The sequence below is a fragment of the Harpia harpyja genome, chromosome Z (genome assembly GCF_026419915.1).
Source record: "Harpia harpyja isolate bHarHar1 chromosome Z, bHarHar1 primary haplotype, whole genome shotgun sequence".
In the NCBI taxonomy this organism is placed as follows: domain Eukaryota; kingdom Metazoa; phylum Chordata; class Aves; order Accipitriformes; family Accipitridae; genus Harpia; species Harpia harpyja.
In genome coordinates, this window is record NC_068969.1 from 20,805,642 (window position 1) to 20,821,364 (window position 15,723).

General features: G+C 43.7%; 1 protein-coding gene and 1 long non-coding RNA gene across 3 annotated transcripts in view; one reads left to right on the forward strand and one right to left on the reverse strand.

Moving 5' to 3' along the window:
- Positions 1–10,514, reverse strand: part of PDZRN3 (PDZ domain containing ring finger 3) — a 150,259-nt gene extending 139,745 nt beyond the window's left edge. The window contains exons 1-3 of the mRNA XM_052776357.1: positions 9,741–10,514; positions 3,380–3,466; positions 2,129–2,236 (exon numbers count right to left, since the gene is read on the reverse strand). Coding sequence (XP_052632317.1) covers positions 2,129–2,236; positions 3,380–3,466; positions 9,741–10,457 — 912 coding nt within the window. The 5' untranslated portion in view covers positions 10,458–10,514. The remainder of the gene's footprint in view (positions 1–2,128; positions 2,237–3,379; positions 3,467–9,740) is intronic.
- Positions 10,515–12,170: 1,656 nt separating this feature from the next.
- Positions 12,171–15,723, forward strand: part of LOC128136547 (uncharacterized) — a 214,804-nt gene continuing 211,251 nt past the window's right edge. For both annotated transcript variants that reach the window (XR_008233405.1, XR_008233404.1), the window contains exon 1: positions 12,171–12,475. This is a non-coding gene — a long non-coding RNA (uncharacterized LOC128136547). The remainder of the gene's footprint in view (positions 12,476–15,723) is intronic.

Sequence of the window (15,723 nt, forward strand, 5' to 3'; positions counted from 1 at the left end):
ACTGGATGTCTGTAGTGTCTGGGGTGCATTAAATGAATTAATTTTATCTAAAAAAAATGCAGTCAGTACACCTGGAGACTGCTCCGCAATGGGAATCAAATGGCATTAGCTGGGCACCATTCAGAGACTTGCTTCAAGAAGACACTCCTAATCCAAACTCAGATGCTGATGTGGAGGTACCCAAAGTCAACTCTTGGGAAGCAATGTGCTATATTTTCATCAGCATTTTGCATATATTTAGAGGTGAGAAGAGTGAATATGAAAATGAGTTTGTGGTCAGCACAACAAAGACTTGTCAACACATGGGTTCCTGCTACCCTTGGTGTGTTATAAATACAACAAATTGCTCTAGTGTCTTTCTTCAAGGGTTTTGTCTTATGTGAAAATAGAACTTGAAAAGACCCTGCACAAACACTGCTCACATAGGCATGATGCCACTCAGGGAGGAGACACAGCCAAGAAGTACAGCAGAAAAGCTCACCCAGCCTGTCTTCAACTGTGTTCTTCTCAGGTTCTTAGTGTGCGTCCAGCATAACGGTATTTAGTTGCTTAGCCTGGACTGCGCTAATGTTGCCAAATGCTAATCTTGTAGAGAAATGGAGCAGTAAGGAGGGAGTAAAAAAACAAAAGAGAACACCCCCCTCCCCCCACCCACCAAAAGAACCACAAAATCAGTAAGGAGGGAGGTCCCTTGCAACAGAGAGTAGATGCTGCAGAGCCCACGGAGGTTAGCTGCCCTTGTCCCTGTGCCGTGAGCAAGGGTGACTTCTACAGACAAGTGCCGTATGACTGCAATTACAGACTGAGTTACAGTGCTTACACTCAAGGAGACTGAACTGGGCTTGCACAGAGAGCCTAGGACATTTCCTAACGTTGGGGTATTTGATTTTCCAAAGTTTTGGTTTTCATACAGTTGTTTGGTTTATGTGACTATGTACTACTTCAGAAACGGATGTCAGCTTTTCAAATATGCTTTGGGGAAATACATGCTTATGGGAAAATTTTCAGTTCAAACAAAATTGCATAGTTCTCACAAAATTGTCCAGACCTTTTCACCATTATGTTACATCATATATATAGTTTAAGCAACTCTGGATCATTTCACAGCTCAGCTTCTTATCTTCTTATAGTTCTGCTACTGTGGCTCCATTCTTTCCCATATGAAGAAACTTAATTAATATTTTATATCCTTACTAAATTGTGAATACAATTTACCATAACAGTACAGAAAATAGCAAATACACATTGTCCCCCGCCAACAGAAAATCCTTAACAGCTGTTTATTGCTCATTTGCAAAACATAAGAGCAATGGAATTCCATTACTTAGAGAAGCTGGCTGTTCCATGATATCCTTGGCAACAAACACCGCACTTATCTTTTTGAACAATAGACTCTCAAAGTTTCTCCAGCTTACAAAAATAAGACAGTGAAGAATACTTTTTCTTAACTGTAAAATGCTAAACAATGGGAACTGACTCACAATCAGCTGCATTTTGCTTCATGGAAACTAACCCTTTTCTCTCTCTGAAAAAGAAATTTGCTCGCTGCAAATTGCAAGAAATGTTTCAAGCAACCATCTCTTTCACAGGAAGGACTTTTTATTGAGGTCAAGACTTCGGCAAAATGAGAAGAAATTCAGACTCCAATGTGAGTAATATAAGAACTTACAAACAACATTAAGGGAGTTACTCAGGTTTATAATAAACCATACCGAAACTGCAGAGCGGAATTTTTTCTAACTGTTCAAAACTTGGTCTTAAATACCAAGAAAAATAAAATCATGGTTTACACCACAGATATTTCACATATGGTTTTAACTAAATAACTTAAAAGTTTCCAATAGCTTTAAAAAGAAATATCTATGGCATACCAGATAGATGCTAGCTCCTCAGGAAGTCAGGACATGCACATACCATCCATAATCTGGTTTCTATATTTAGGTCAGAACTATACCTAAAGCCATGAAGGTCAGCACTGAATCAAGTCAAGCATATTTTAACAGACGTGTCTTCTAGACAGTGTTTACCACGGTACATTTCTCCTAAACCCACACTAAACATCATGCCATCTGAAGACCTGAGATGGAACTTGCACTATTAAAAGAGACTGGATAGTGTATTCACATACCTCAATAATCCTGTCATGAATTTGTAGCCCTCCTTCCTTAGCAGCAGGCCCTGTGTCAACTATTTTTGATACAAAAATTCCTTCGCTAGATGAACCATCTTGATTGTCCTTTAAGGGCGAAAAAAAAAAAAAATTATTGTACCTTCAAGTAACTCTTAATTTGCCCTCAGCTAAAACTTGTCCATGTCACAACAGTGCATGTAATTTGAAAGAAATATTCTTATTGATGTCTTAATATGGAATTACTTTGTGCTAATGAGAACACCCGATACTGCCATTTTGAAAGATTAAACAACTAGGAATGGAATTCCATCAGGTACATTAGTTGCACGATAATAATTTTCCTCTGACTTAGGCCAGCTCAGTAGTAATTGTCATTACAATTATTCTTAATGTAAAATCCAGTGAGACGGCAGCCTGCTTGCACATCAAACATAAGACAACAGTGCATTTTTATTTTTAGTTGCATAGCTCTTCCTCTGGAGGTTTAAAAATAAAACCATGAAAAACAACTTATACCTAACAAGGTATTTTCATATTCCTGTGTATTGTGTCACCAGCTTCTACCAGTGCAGAACAACGTCTCAGAAAATTGAAAAACTCTAACTATAAAGAAAGAATAACTTTCAAGTGAATTTACTAGGAATAAATCATGATTAATGGCAGATTTCTGAGCGGCCAAGAAGTAGTTCTGAATACTTTCTAAATTACGAGGACAAGGTATAATCCGCTCCTTGATCTAATTAAAGTCACATGCAGCAGCTCCAGCCAACAAGCATCCAGAAAAAAATACATTAGTGAGTGTATGGTGCAGGAAACATCTGCTGAAATCACAGAATTCAAAAGTAGGTTGTTACATCCCTTCACCTGCATAGAGGGCTGCTTAATCTCTGGTGGAAAGGAGAGTAAATAACATTTTCTTAATGAACTGTAAAGGGCCTAAAGCTGTAGGCCCTGAACTCGTGCAACATCTTCAAAGCAGTATGGTCTGGGAAAGATGGGTTTCACCATTTTGGGAATGACACTGCACCAATATTAGTGTTGTTAGCTGTGATGATGTGCATGAATAAACACGTTGTGAGAGAAAAGACAGTGTAGTTAATAGACATCTGATACAAATCTGAATATAAGATTTGCTCTGAAAGAATCCCAAGAGAACCAAATGCTTGTCAGCAGCATTCTTCCTCTAAGTGTTGACCTACATGCTTTTCCCAACTGGAAAGGGCAAACATATTTTAACAATTAACATACCACGCATGGTCGGCCACCAATAATATTAAATCCAAGAGAGCCAGAGTCACGATGAAGGACGAGAGTCAGTGCTTTAGTTTCTTCACCCTATGAAGAACAGATAAACATATTCAAAACATTTTTGTGCATTGGTAAGTAGGATAAGATAATATTTCTATCCAGGTTTGTTGGGTTGATTTCTTATTTTCCTTCCCCCATGTAGTTTAGAAACAAACGTTTAGAACAACTTTGCAGGAGCAAAGTCAGCAGCTCCCAGCCTCCGTGCTCCAGCCACCCCACCGTTCTCCAGCAGCGCTTCTCTGTAAAACCCACCCTTTAAGATTTATGCGTATTTTTTATTGAGATCTTCAGTGAGACACTTAACAGCAACAGAAGATATTTATATGTAATACTGGTTCCTGCAACTACTTGACCTAGTCATATGTGATATGTTATGTAAAATACTCCATGATTCCAGTAGTCAAATTCTTGACTTTTCCAGTGCTTGAGGGTGACTGGATCTTAGGACTGCATTTTTATGTTGCTTCTCTCTCGTGCTAGCTACATGACATTGTTTCAAACAGTATCAAACATGAAGTGTTATGCAACAGAAATTCTCTGGTGAGTTTCAGAAAACAGCATTAAACAAAACTGCTACAAATTTTGCAAAAGGCTTAGGATGCTATTCACAGTGCCTGCCATGAATAATTTTCTTCTTTGGAATTTTAACACTAGCAAAACAGAAGTCTTCCATCATTGAAAATCATTATGTTAATTCCCTGAAATACGAAATTCTGCAGTCCTCTGCAGAAATTCTGTTCAGTCCTCTGATTGGACAAAAAATGTAGAACAAGGATAGACTGGAGGGACCTGTAGTATTTGGGGGACTGTGTAAACGTTATCTGTTATCCTGTCCTCTTAGCCAGCTTGTTCCTAACTACAGATACAAACTCATACAAAATGTCATTTATGACACAGTGGTGCTACTTGGGTCTATTAACTTTCATTAAGACAAAAGTAAGTGCATGTGCTGTTAAAGACAACTAAATCCTCACAATGTACTAACTTCAATCTCAATCAAGTGGCTGTTAGTTATAGCACAACACTATAAAACTATACAACAGACAACAGCAGAACACCACAAAAAGCCATTTGAATAACAATGGGGTTTTTTTGGAAATCAGAATAGGATCGGTATGTTGTGCATCTACAGATACATACATATATATATATATAAACCTTGCTACCTCCAAGATCTTTTTTTTTGTTTTATCCAAAGGGTGAAAAAGTTATGAACACAAAAAAATTTGAGGAAGTTATCTTACAAGTCTGGTTTTCATAACCAATTAATGACAAAAATTACAATAGTTACATTGTAATTCGCTGCAGATGTTTTTAGTTTGTCCATTTTTCTTCTAACATGTAAATTTGAAGTTGTCAATCAAATATTAATGTCTATTAAACTCATAAAAAATGTCAAAGTAATCCCGGATTACTGAATTACTCCTACAGATTTGGGGATGATAACAAAGCCCAATTCCCAGCCAGTGTAAACTGGCAGAGCTCCACTGACCACATGCTCAGAGCTCTACCACAGTGGAGCTGCACCAACATACTCCACCTGAAAATTTGCTTTACAATTTTCACGTCAGTTTGCGATCATTATCTTTCCTGCAGGTTGAATAATAAATAGACTTGGATCTGATACAGAGAAACATGAATAAACTCTGACTGGTTTTATTTGAATTTGCCTACACTCGGCATCAGTGAGAATCAGGTACCCAGAAGAGGACTGAAAAATGAAGTAAAGGCTATTTCCCTGCAAGTCTTCAGACCCAGACCTCAGACAGGATTTCAAGGAACAAATTTCTAGTCCTGTGAGGCCACTTTCACGGACTGATGGTTCAGGATTTGAAAGAAAAGGACATGCTAGCGCCACTGTTTACTTCCCCTATTATGCCTTTTTAAGAAGGCAAATCAATTAGGACAATCAAGAAACAATTACAACATTGCTCTCAAGACACTTTCAGTAATTAGAATCGAATGTTTTCATTAAAGCTTCCTTACGTGGCTATGATTTGATGCTTTTATGCCTAGCAGAACAAGTATTAAAGCAGGTGGGTTTGAATGAGTCAAAAATTGGGGGAGGGGGGAAACGCCTAACGCAGTTTTTTGTAGGTACTCCTGAAGAACATCCATGGGGGTTTTAAAGAAACTTTCCAGCCAGTTCTGACGGATTTGTACACTGTCTCTATCTTCTCCGCGGCAACAGAGTCGTGTTACAGAGCACAACCCACATGCCACTGCAAAGTGCTAATCCCACCATCTGCGCCGAACTGCCCCGGCACTAGGGAGGCAGCAGCACGTTTGCTTTAACGCTTGGTTACTTTTGCAGATTCATGTCTCAAGTCTTAACAATTTCTTTAACAACCTCCCTTGCTTCATAAGGAAGCCACGATGCAAATGATTTTCCCAGGGCTCTGCCTTTCTTTTCCCCCCTAACATGTCTCGCGTTCCAGCAAAACAATCATTAAACAGTGAGGTAACTGTGGAAATGCAGTGGCCAGCATCCAGCCCTGCCCCGTCATCTGGTTCGGCAGCAGACCTGATGGTTACTGGCATGTTGTATTCCCACAGCTGAACAGAACTCTTAAACGTAATTCTTGAAATTACTGTACTTCCCAGCTGAGTAATGTGGAGCTAACAGACTGCCTTTCCCTTTAGACATTGGAAGACTAATTTCTTTGGTAGTGCTGTGGCTAAGAAGGTCTGTCTTCATTACAGGAGGCACTTCAGCTCCTCGTTTACTGGCGAAAGGGCTGCCAGGACCAGCCCGGCAGATCCTGCTTGGGGACAGTCAGAGAAAAAAATATCATCTTGTTTTAAAGGATTTCATCTGGTTTTTATAGCACTAAAACTTGTGTTACCACCTCCACAGAGGTATTAAACCAGAGGTCCTAAATACCAGATTGTAAACTGGTTCCTGCGTGTCTGATACATTTACTGAAAGTCTGTCCCTGCCTTTGGTCGTCAGGACCGCAGAAGGGCTTCCACCGCGGGCTGCAGCCAGCACCATGAACTGCTGCTGATTCTCCCTTGCTCATTTCTTCCCAGAGGACTTTGACGGCTGTGTACATAAAGGAATGACCAGATCAGCTTATCAATAGGTGTGAACAGTGGTATGTTTCAGCAAGGATTAAGCATTGTTTGAATAGTATGAGGTTTTTCTTGATTATTTAGACTTTGAGGTTTCAGGATTGACGTGTCTGATCAAAGGAAATACTAATTTTGAGTAAGACACACCACCTTCCCTACCACTCCCTCCTCAAGCTCGTTCACAATAAGCCTCACCTCTTCCCATCAAGGAATAAACAGTCACTCTCTGAATAAACCTTCAAATTTGTCTTTTGGAATAAGCACAGATCAGACATCCAGTAAATGCACAGTAAAACCAAAATGCTCCCTCAGTGGCAAAGAATACATGTGGAAAACACAACTGGAGTCACTTAAGGCACATCTATCTGTTTAAGGGACTTATTGTGAGATATTTACAGATGAGTGTGTATATAAAATATAGGTATGGCAGTGTTATGAAACTCACTTCAGAAATGCGAGATGGAAGCACAGGAAAGCTATGTGGTTCATCCAGTATCATGAAGGAAGTCTATGCTAAGGCAAACCCAGACCTGGGTCTCCAAAGCTGCTGAAAAAGTTTGCAGCAGCAAAAAGACCACACACTTGGGCCTTTCATGAATGGCGTAATGTCCTTCAACATCATATTTCCCCTTTAACTAAGCATTTAAACAGAACTGTACATGGGCATTTCTTCTGTTTTGACTTAGAGGTCATATCATCTGATTTATTCCAGATTGGTTCTACATCTGTAGCAACAAGAAACCATCAAGCAGGGAAGTCAGAAGATCCTTTTTCTTCATCTCCTGAGGAGCCAGAACATCCTACAGTAAGTTTTGCAATCACCACATCTAACCTATGAATCCAGTTTGTTAGTGCTAGGCCTGCTTGTGTTTTAACATAGACTGAACAATTACGTCTTATAACAAAATACATGAAACATGAATAATGATCATAATTAAATAATGATAGCAAAGGCACTGCATGCTTTGAATACGCAATTGCTTCTGAAATTGAAATCAGTTATTCCACATTATTATACACGTAATCCATGTTTTCAGGGACCTAATCCTTAGGCAAGTATGTAGGCCCTGCTGAGTGTTACAATCTGCATCGCACGCTGCACAGTCTATGCTTGCCTCTCTGAGAAAATAACCCCAGAGTAAAAACTTGGAAGCGTGCCACAGCCCCAAATTGGTAAAGCATCCCCTGCGCTAGGTGATTACCATGGGTCTTTTAAAAAAACTCTCTAGTGCACAAAGATGCAAGTTTCCTGATTGTACTTCTTTGGGAGCTGGGCAGACTAAAGCTGTTAGTACTGGAAAGCTGCCCAAAATGCTGTGAAAGACATGTAATTGATTGACCGCTAGACCACAAGTCTGTGGTGACATGACACCTTCCAGCTTTCTTCAGATTAGGCGCTGCTTCAGAAAACTGTATAACAGCCTTTTGTAATACGGCTGAAAACAAGCACAGTCGTCTTGGCCAGCTGTATCCATAAATTTGATAAAAAGTCTTGCTGGAAACTATGTACCATGCACATCTACAACTATCTGAAGTAGTGCCTTTCATGCTGGTAGCAGCTCACTACACTCTGCAGAGCTAAATAAAATGCAAAGCCAACATTATCAACACTAGCCACAAAGAAAAGAAGGAGAGGCAGTGTGAGAATAAAGGTGTGCTGTTAAGATCAGATCAGAGACGAGGTCGAGATTCAGCGAGATGATTTCCGACAGCAGGACTGTATGGAGGGCTTTCCTATCATCAGCAACGCGAGAGGGAGCAGAGGCAGCTGTGTGCTAAGCTGCGGGAGCAGAAAGCTCTGCAGCATGCCACTGCAAAGTACAGGGGGCTGTAGGAAAAGGAGGAGAGAGAACTGTCCTGAATCTTGACACGAATTTGAACCCCCGATTTATTTTAATAGTTTTACTAAGATTTTAACCAGCGCCACGCCCAGTAGTGCCAGAAGTTAGAAGAGTACATTTAGTATTAAAATATTCTGTTTTGAGTTAGCAAAACATGGTGGGTTTTTTGTCCTGGATTTCTAAAAGGAAAAAAAGGAGAAAAAAAAAAAAGAAAAAATGAGAGACTCTAACATGAAGTTACACAGCTTTTAGAGCCTCAACATTACCAAAGGTGTGAATACAGATGTTTGACAGTTTTGAACAGTTTAATACTGCTGTGTCTGTGGTAGCACATTCCAGGTCACAGGGAGGACTTTGAATGTCTTCATTTAAAAGATAATTGGCTTCTGGGGCTTCCCTCGCTGGGGAGCCTCATTCCAATTAAAACTTAGGGATTGTTGTAGCTCTGGCTTTTGATTCTGGTCATTTTATAAATGGTCTGATTTTGAGGGGTGGAAGTCAAGTTAATTTTTCTCCTCCTAAATTGAGCTTTTAAAGAACCCTGTGTGACTCTGGGGAAAAAAACCGTGAGTACAGAGCTGATGCCTCATATGCGGACACGGATGTTACAACGATGATGGCCTGGGATCGTGAAATAGCTGGCAAGGTGTCCGAGTTGCGTAACAGTTAATCTTAAAGCCCACGTTTTGGAGGAAGCCATATTCTGGGGCGCTAGGTGAGCTAAGGGTCTGGAAAGCATTGGGTCACAACAGCCTCTTCCAATTCACTCCGCTTAGTGTTACTCCTGGGAGTCGATTTCTGGTGGTTTAATACCATTTCCAGCCCTGGAAATTCCAATTTTTGCTGTTTCGAGGTTTCTTCTGGGAGTGAACCAAGAAAAAAAAAAAAAAAATCATAGTAACACCGTGACCTTGGTATTTTGATGTGTGAGTTGCCATATGGGGTCCAGATACCAACGACAGTCACACGAGAAAAAAAAAGACATCTACACAAACCGGTATATGACGGCTCCTAAAAGCCAAAGCTCAGATACTTCAAAGGCTCTGGGGGCCGGGCGGGCTCCGCGGGACAACTCCCGCTTACCCACAGCGGCCACCCCCCCCGCCCCCGGGGCCGGGCGGGGAGAGCCCTCTCAGGGCCGAGGGCGCCGTGGGTGGGTGGGTGGGTGGGTGGGTGTCCGCCCGCCGCCGCCCCTTTTTCCTCAGAAACCCGCCGAGAGCCAGGCGGGAACGTCTCTCCCGCCCCGCCGAGCCCTTGGGGCGGCCCGACGCCGCTGCTGAGGGGCGCCTGAGGAGGGCGGGGGACGGGACCACGCCGACTCCCTCCTTCCCTCTTCCCGCCAGTGGGGAAGCCTCTCCCCCGGCGGGCACGCCGCGGCCGCTTACCTTGCCGGGCGAGGCGGCGCGGGCGCGGGCCAGGGCGTCGAGGCGGGCGCTGTACTGCGTGAAGCGCTTCTGGTATCGCAGCGCCGTCACCTGCAGCTCCAGCTGCGCCGCCGCCAGTCGCGACAGCAACGACTGCTCCCGCTTGCCGGCTCGCAACGCCTCCTTCTTCAGCGCCTTCTCCAGCGCCGCCGCCCGCGCCTGCAGCGCGGCTCCGTGGGCGCGGAGGGCGCGGAGGCAGCCGTGTCCGCCGGCCCGGCGCTCGCCGTGGGTGAGCATCAAGCCGCAGCCCTGCTCGCAGAGGCCGGCGGGCCGCGCCTCGCAGCGCTCCCGCATGTGAACCTCCACGTCGCGGAGGTTGAGCACCTGGCGGCAGCCGCGGTTGCGGCACTTGGCGGGGGAGAAGTCGCAGGTCTCGGCGTGCTCGCCCAGGTGCTGCAGCGGCACCACCGCCTCGCAGCCCCGCGCGTGGTTGTCGCACTTGATGTCCAGCTTGAGGATGAGGCTCTTCAGGGGCAGGACGTGGTTGAGCTCCTTGGTGGAGATGCGCTGGCAGTTCACGGGGCAGCTGCCCTGCTGCACCACCCAGGGCAGCACGCAGCCGGCGCAGAAGACGTGGCCGCAGGGGGTGGTCAGCGGGTCCTCCAGAACTTTGTTGCACAGATTGCATTTGAAGTCGGGATCCACGTCCCCGTTGAAGCGATCCAGCTCGAACCCCATCCTCCTTCCGCTTTGCCAAAAACACGCGAAAAAGGTGTGGTGCGTGTGGGGGGGGGAGAATATAAAAAAGAAAAAAAAAGCCCGGCCAAAGCGAACCGAAGTGCGGAGACGCGACGGGCGAGCCACAAAATAATAATAAATAAATACCCGCCCGCTATCCCCGCCGCCCGAGCAGGAGCTCCGGCCCCGAGCCCAGCCCGCAGCGGTGCCGGGAAGCCTCCGCGGCCGCTCTGTCCCCGCCGCTCCTGGGGAGGGAGCGTCCGCCCCGGCCCCGCCGCCGCCGTGTCCCGCCGGTCCCGGCCCCTCCTCGCCCGCCGCCTGCGCAGAGCGCCGCCGCGCGCTGCCCGCCCCGGGGCCCGCCCCGGCCCCGCCCACCCGGGACGCCCCGGGGGTCCCCCCGCGGGTCGGCGGCGCGGCGAGGGACAAGGGTGCCTTTGTTTCGGGGAGAGGAGGTCCGGGGGGGGGCGGAGTGGGCTCCGGTCCGGGTCCACCGTCAGCCCCCCCCCCCCCCCCCCGCTCCCGCCCCGTGCGGTGGCAGGTAACCGGGGAGCCCGGGGATGGGGCGAAGGGGCGCGAGGCGTGCCTGGGGAGGGGGGCTTCCCGGTCGGGGGGAGGCTTGGCGAGCAGAAGGGACGGGCGGGATGCGGGGTGGGGTGGGGGGGGAAAGGGGACGGTCGCGGGGAAGCGGTGGGAGTGGAGGGGAAGGGGGGGGAACTGTCGTCACGCTTAACGTGCAGCCGGTGACAAACGGGACGGCTCGCTCGAGGGAGAGTCCTGGGGCACGTTGGCTGGGGGACACGCCGACGTGGGGGACTTTTGGGAAGGGAGCTGGACTGGCTGAAATTCACCTCCTCGGTGAGACACCCGTACGCTACCGAGGAGAAAAAAGTGCGAACAGAACAGCCTGCCGGCGCTGCTCCTGTCCCTGTGGAAAAGGGATCCGTTTTTCCTGCGTTTGCGTAGCCTGTTAATGTCCCATTAATGCCACTTGGATGTAAGCGAGGGAGGTCAGAAAAGGTTACCGCTTTTGATAATCTGTTTCTGCCTGGAGATGATTTAAAAGCACTCCGGAATATGCTATAAAAAGCTAGCCAGACCACACCTGAAGTACCAGACAAAGGCAAAATTAGGCAAAAACAATTTCTCTGACAAGGCAGATACTCAAGTACTGAAAAAAGTAATAAAAGAGAACAGCTTTGTTCATTGTGGATGGTGGAGCAGAATTCTCACATGCGCTAAAGCCACGTACCAGCGCAGTTGTTCTTTTAAGGTGTTTTGCTTTACGGCAAAGTAGAAGCCCAACTAGAAACTTCAGTTTCAAATGACCTTTAGTATATGCCTGTTATACCACGGTAAAATGATTTTCTGAACGTCTGGGATGATTGTTTGTCTGTTAGCGACCTTTAGAAAGTAACAGACTAGTGGCTACACAACTATGTTCCCAATTCAGTCTCAGGCAAGTAGTTTTTAGTATTAAGGGTTTTCACTTCTCAAATACGAATTCCATCTGTAGTGCTCATTTCGTTCTCATTATTAATGTTCCATAAAGCTTAAGGTTGCTTTTGGCTGCGTACATCGCCCTACTGAAGAAAGCGTGCATCACATATTCAGGGTTATATACCTAGCTAAGGAATTTTTTACCGATTTGTTCCTTTTAAACAAAAAAAAAGTGAAAAAAAAAGATGTAATATAGGACTGTGCATGTAGGTTTTCTGTTAACTCCATCTGAAGGTCATGTGCAGTACAGGGCCATGGTGATAAAGTCTAATTAATTCATTTATATTACTTTCTGACTATTCTATTTGCTCTATAGTAGCGATTCCCATAATTTCTTCTTGTGCTTCACTGCTTTTTTCCTCTTTCTCCTCTTTCTCATCTCTGCCTCCTCAGGATTCCTCTTCTCACCAGTGTCTCTTACCATTTCCCTTGCTGCAACGCTGCATCTCTTTCCTCCCTCCAACCACCTGGACCACCAGCCGCACACTCGGCTGATTCTCCATGCTTTGTCTGTAATGTTGGTACGCTTCACTAGTAGGACACCGTTGTTTTGCAGTTTGTCACAAAAGCTTGGATAGCTGTTACTAATCATGGCATCTATTCTTTTCCATGGGCATTTTATCTGAAATAAAACTTCAGATTATATGGTCTGGGGATGCACATAGTACGAATGAGCGACTTGAGCGTTGGTGTTCATGCTGTATCAGACCTTGTCTGGTGGGGAAATCCATCAGTGCAACTATTTCTGAATAGGCTGTTTTAAGATAACTGCTCTAAATTCACGCCCCGTGTGACCGCCGTCTTACGACCTTCTTTACATGAGTTTATAAATTGCCTCATGCATTCACGGTGGTTGTAAATAGAAATAGAAATACATGACTTCCTTCCACCATAGCCATAGCAGTTTTGGTTTAGTATTTCAAAGTTGTCGCTACAGGATGCTTGAGGCCATTCCTGTTGAAGCCAGAGGCAGAGCTCTCATTGATTCCAGCGAGAATGATGTCAGTACCAGGTTCCTTAGGCTATTTGAAACTATACAAATATTTGGATGGAAAATATGGGCAAGAACTTGAATAACGTTTTCATTTGGAGTCATGGCTAGGCAACTGGTGTGCTGAATTCTGTGATATACTTTAATGTGACGTTTATGTAGGAATAGATACCTTATTTACAAATTAAAACTTTTGAAGGCCACTGCAGTCTTGCATTGAGACTACAGTTTGGACTGCTGACAGGGAATTGAAGTTCCCCTCTCCCTGCTGCCGTCATCAACAAGAGAAGGCACAAATGGAGCTCTCCCTACTAGAGACATTTACGTTTCAGTTCTCCCTTGGAAAAAAAATGTTTAACAAGCAGCCTCTCAACATGAGCCTTTAATGTTATTTTCAAAGGCTGAGGTTTGAAACTGAAAAGAGGTTTGGTTTCCACTGTATTGCCACCAGGGCTGAAATTACATTGCCACAGCTAAGGAAGGTCATATTTATTTAGTCAGTTCTCTCATCATCAGAGGTAGCGCACTGGGGTGGGACCATTACTGAACCATTAGGGCTCTGTCATTTGGTTTTTCTATCCTGTCATAAGAAGGGTGAGGGCATGGCAGTTTGTACTTTGGGATGTAGCACATCACAATGCCAACTCTCAAAGGTCTGCAAAACTAAGGTTTTTGCAGCAGGTTTCATTCAGTCTGGGTTTTTTTTTTTTCTGCTGCTGTGAAGTTTCCAGTCTCACAGAAAATCAAATGCAATTTGATTGGAAGTACTTATTCATCTTCGTTTGCCTTTTGTTCATAAAGGTTAGCATCATTTTACACTTGATGATGGGATCTTTGCAAGAAACCTGTTGTTTTTTTTTTTTTACATCAGTTTGCCTTTAAAAAAGTAGAAACCATTAGGTAATACAGAGAAAGAGTCGAATCCCTCTCCCTGGCAATCATCTGTGTCATTCTTCTGCCTTATTTGACTCTGATGAAACCCCTAAGGTTAATAGGGCATGTCCAATGTAACACGGTCTTCCTCATGCACTTAGTTCATGAGCCTTTTGAAGCCTTGTGAGCCTTGGTTGGAGCCTTTTGGAAACTGAAACTCACAGTGGTCCTGGGCATATTTAAAATACATTTAATGTATTTAGAATATGTGCAGTATAATTAAAATGTATTTAAAATGTCAAGATCTTCTCAACATTCTGTTCATTGCCAAGCACTGAAGCACTGTACAGAGTTATAAATTTGAAACATTCTGTATTCTATGACATTTTATGACCTTTCTTGTACTATGTATGTTTTACGTGTTTACCTATCTGTGTAGCTCCTATCATTAAAATTCAAGTAAACTTGCCTCAATCCTTTATTTTTACTGCTGGTAGAAATATAAGTTTGCATTAATAGAAGATACACAGAAGAGCTGATGAATGTGGACCAAAGAAAATCTCAATCTTGTAATGGTAGAGTGTAGTCCGTATCAACCACAGTAGAGGCGGTTCATAATTATAATGGTTTATATGACATTTATATTAAGTATTTTGCAAAAGGCTGGACTCTGTCTCGGCAGTTGAGCTAGGATTTCAGGGTTTTACATATACAAGTAGAAGGTCGATACAATATTGAAACGGATGCTTAGAAGTAAATTATGTATTAGCAACAGAACAAGCTGCATCAAAAATCCGAATCAAATCCCTCTGTTCCAGAAGAAACATTTAAGCAAGAAGTAAAAGACAGCACGTGAGCATCCTTTCTTGACGTTCCATACATATTTGTGTGTAGTTGCTTAAGATCTATTTCACTGTCTCAGAAATCTAGCTGTTTTCAAACACATACTTGAAGGACTGGCATCATTTGAGCCTATTTCATAACTGGCTTCCTTCTCCTCATCTCTTTACATAACTAAAGTCATAGTAGAGTTTGTATTTTATTTATGAATAATTGAGAGGCAAGGTCCACAAGAATTTTGTCTATAAGTATACATTCCTATATTAATATGGATAGAGAAAAATATAAAATAATACTCTTACTTCTGGGGCTTTTTAGGAAATTTGATCAGTCAGCCGTGTTGAGCGCTCTTTGTCTGAATAGTTACATTAATTCACCACTACAATATCTAAGAGTCTTGAAGTTATTTATTATACATTTTATTATGAACAATCCTCTTTGTGGTAGGGGAGAATTAGCCATGTTTTAAGACTGGGCTTAATGAAATGCGGGATAATAGAAGTGCCCATTGTAATTCAGTAAGTCTTTAGCTGAGTGCTAGAAATTGAATTCTGCTTTTCCTGAGCTGTTCTTCACTTGATATTGGAGCCAGTTTTGGGAGCAGTTGCTTTTTATGAGTAAGTCTGTGATATGTGTACAAGACTGAGGCCCAGACCTGACCACTGCTTGCCTGAAACTACACAAGGATTCCAAATTTCGGTGGAGGCTACATCCCAGAAAGCATTCAGTATCCAGTCCTATGGCCACAAATGCTGCATCTTTGAATATCCTCAGCAATACAAAAACGTGCAGTAGGTATGAAATTATGATGTAGACACCACATTCTGTACTATATAATTTCTTTGTCTTTTCCTCCCTTATTTAAACAATTTAGACAGAGAGAACTGACATTATATATGCCTAATTCCCTTTCACACATCTTACACGTTGTAAGTAATAATAGTGTTTAAATCCAGACTGTAATTAACTCAATGGTAATGGGTGGGATATAAAATGCAAGCCATAATTTAGAGGCATATTCTGTAGGAGTTTGTACAATGAATTCAGTAATAGTGGAGGTCAGTC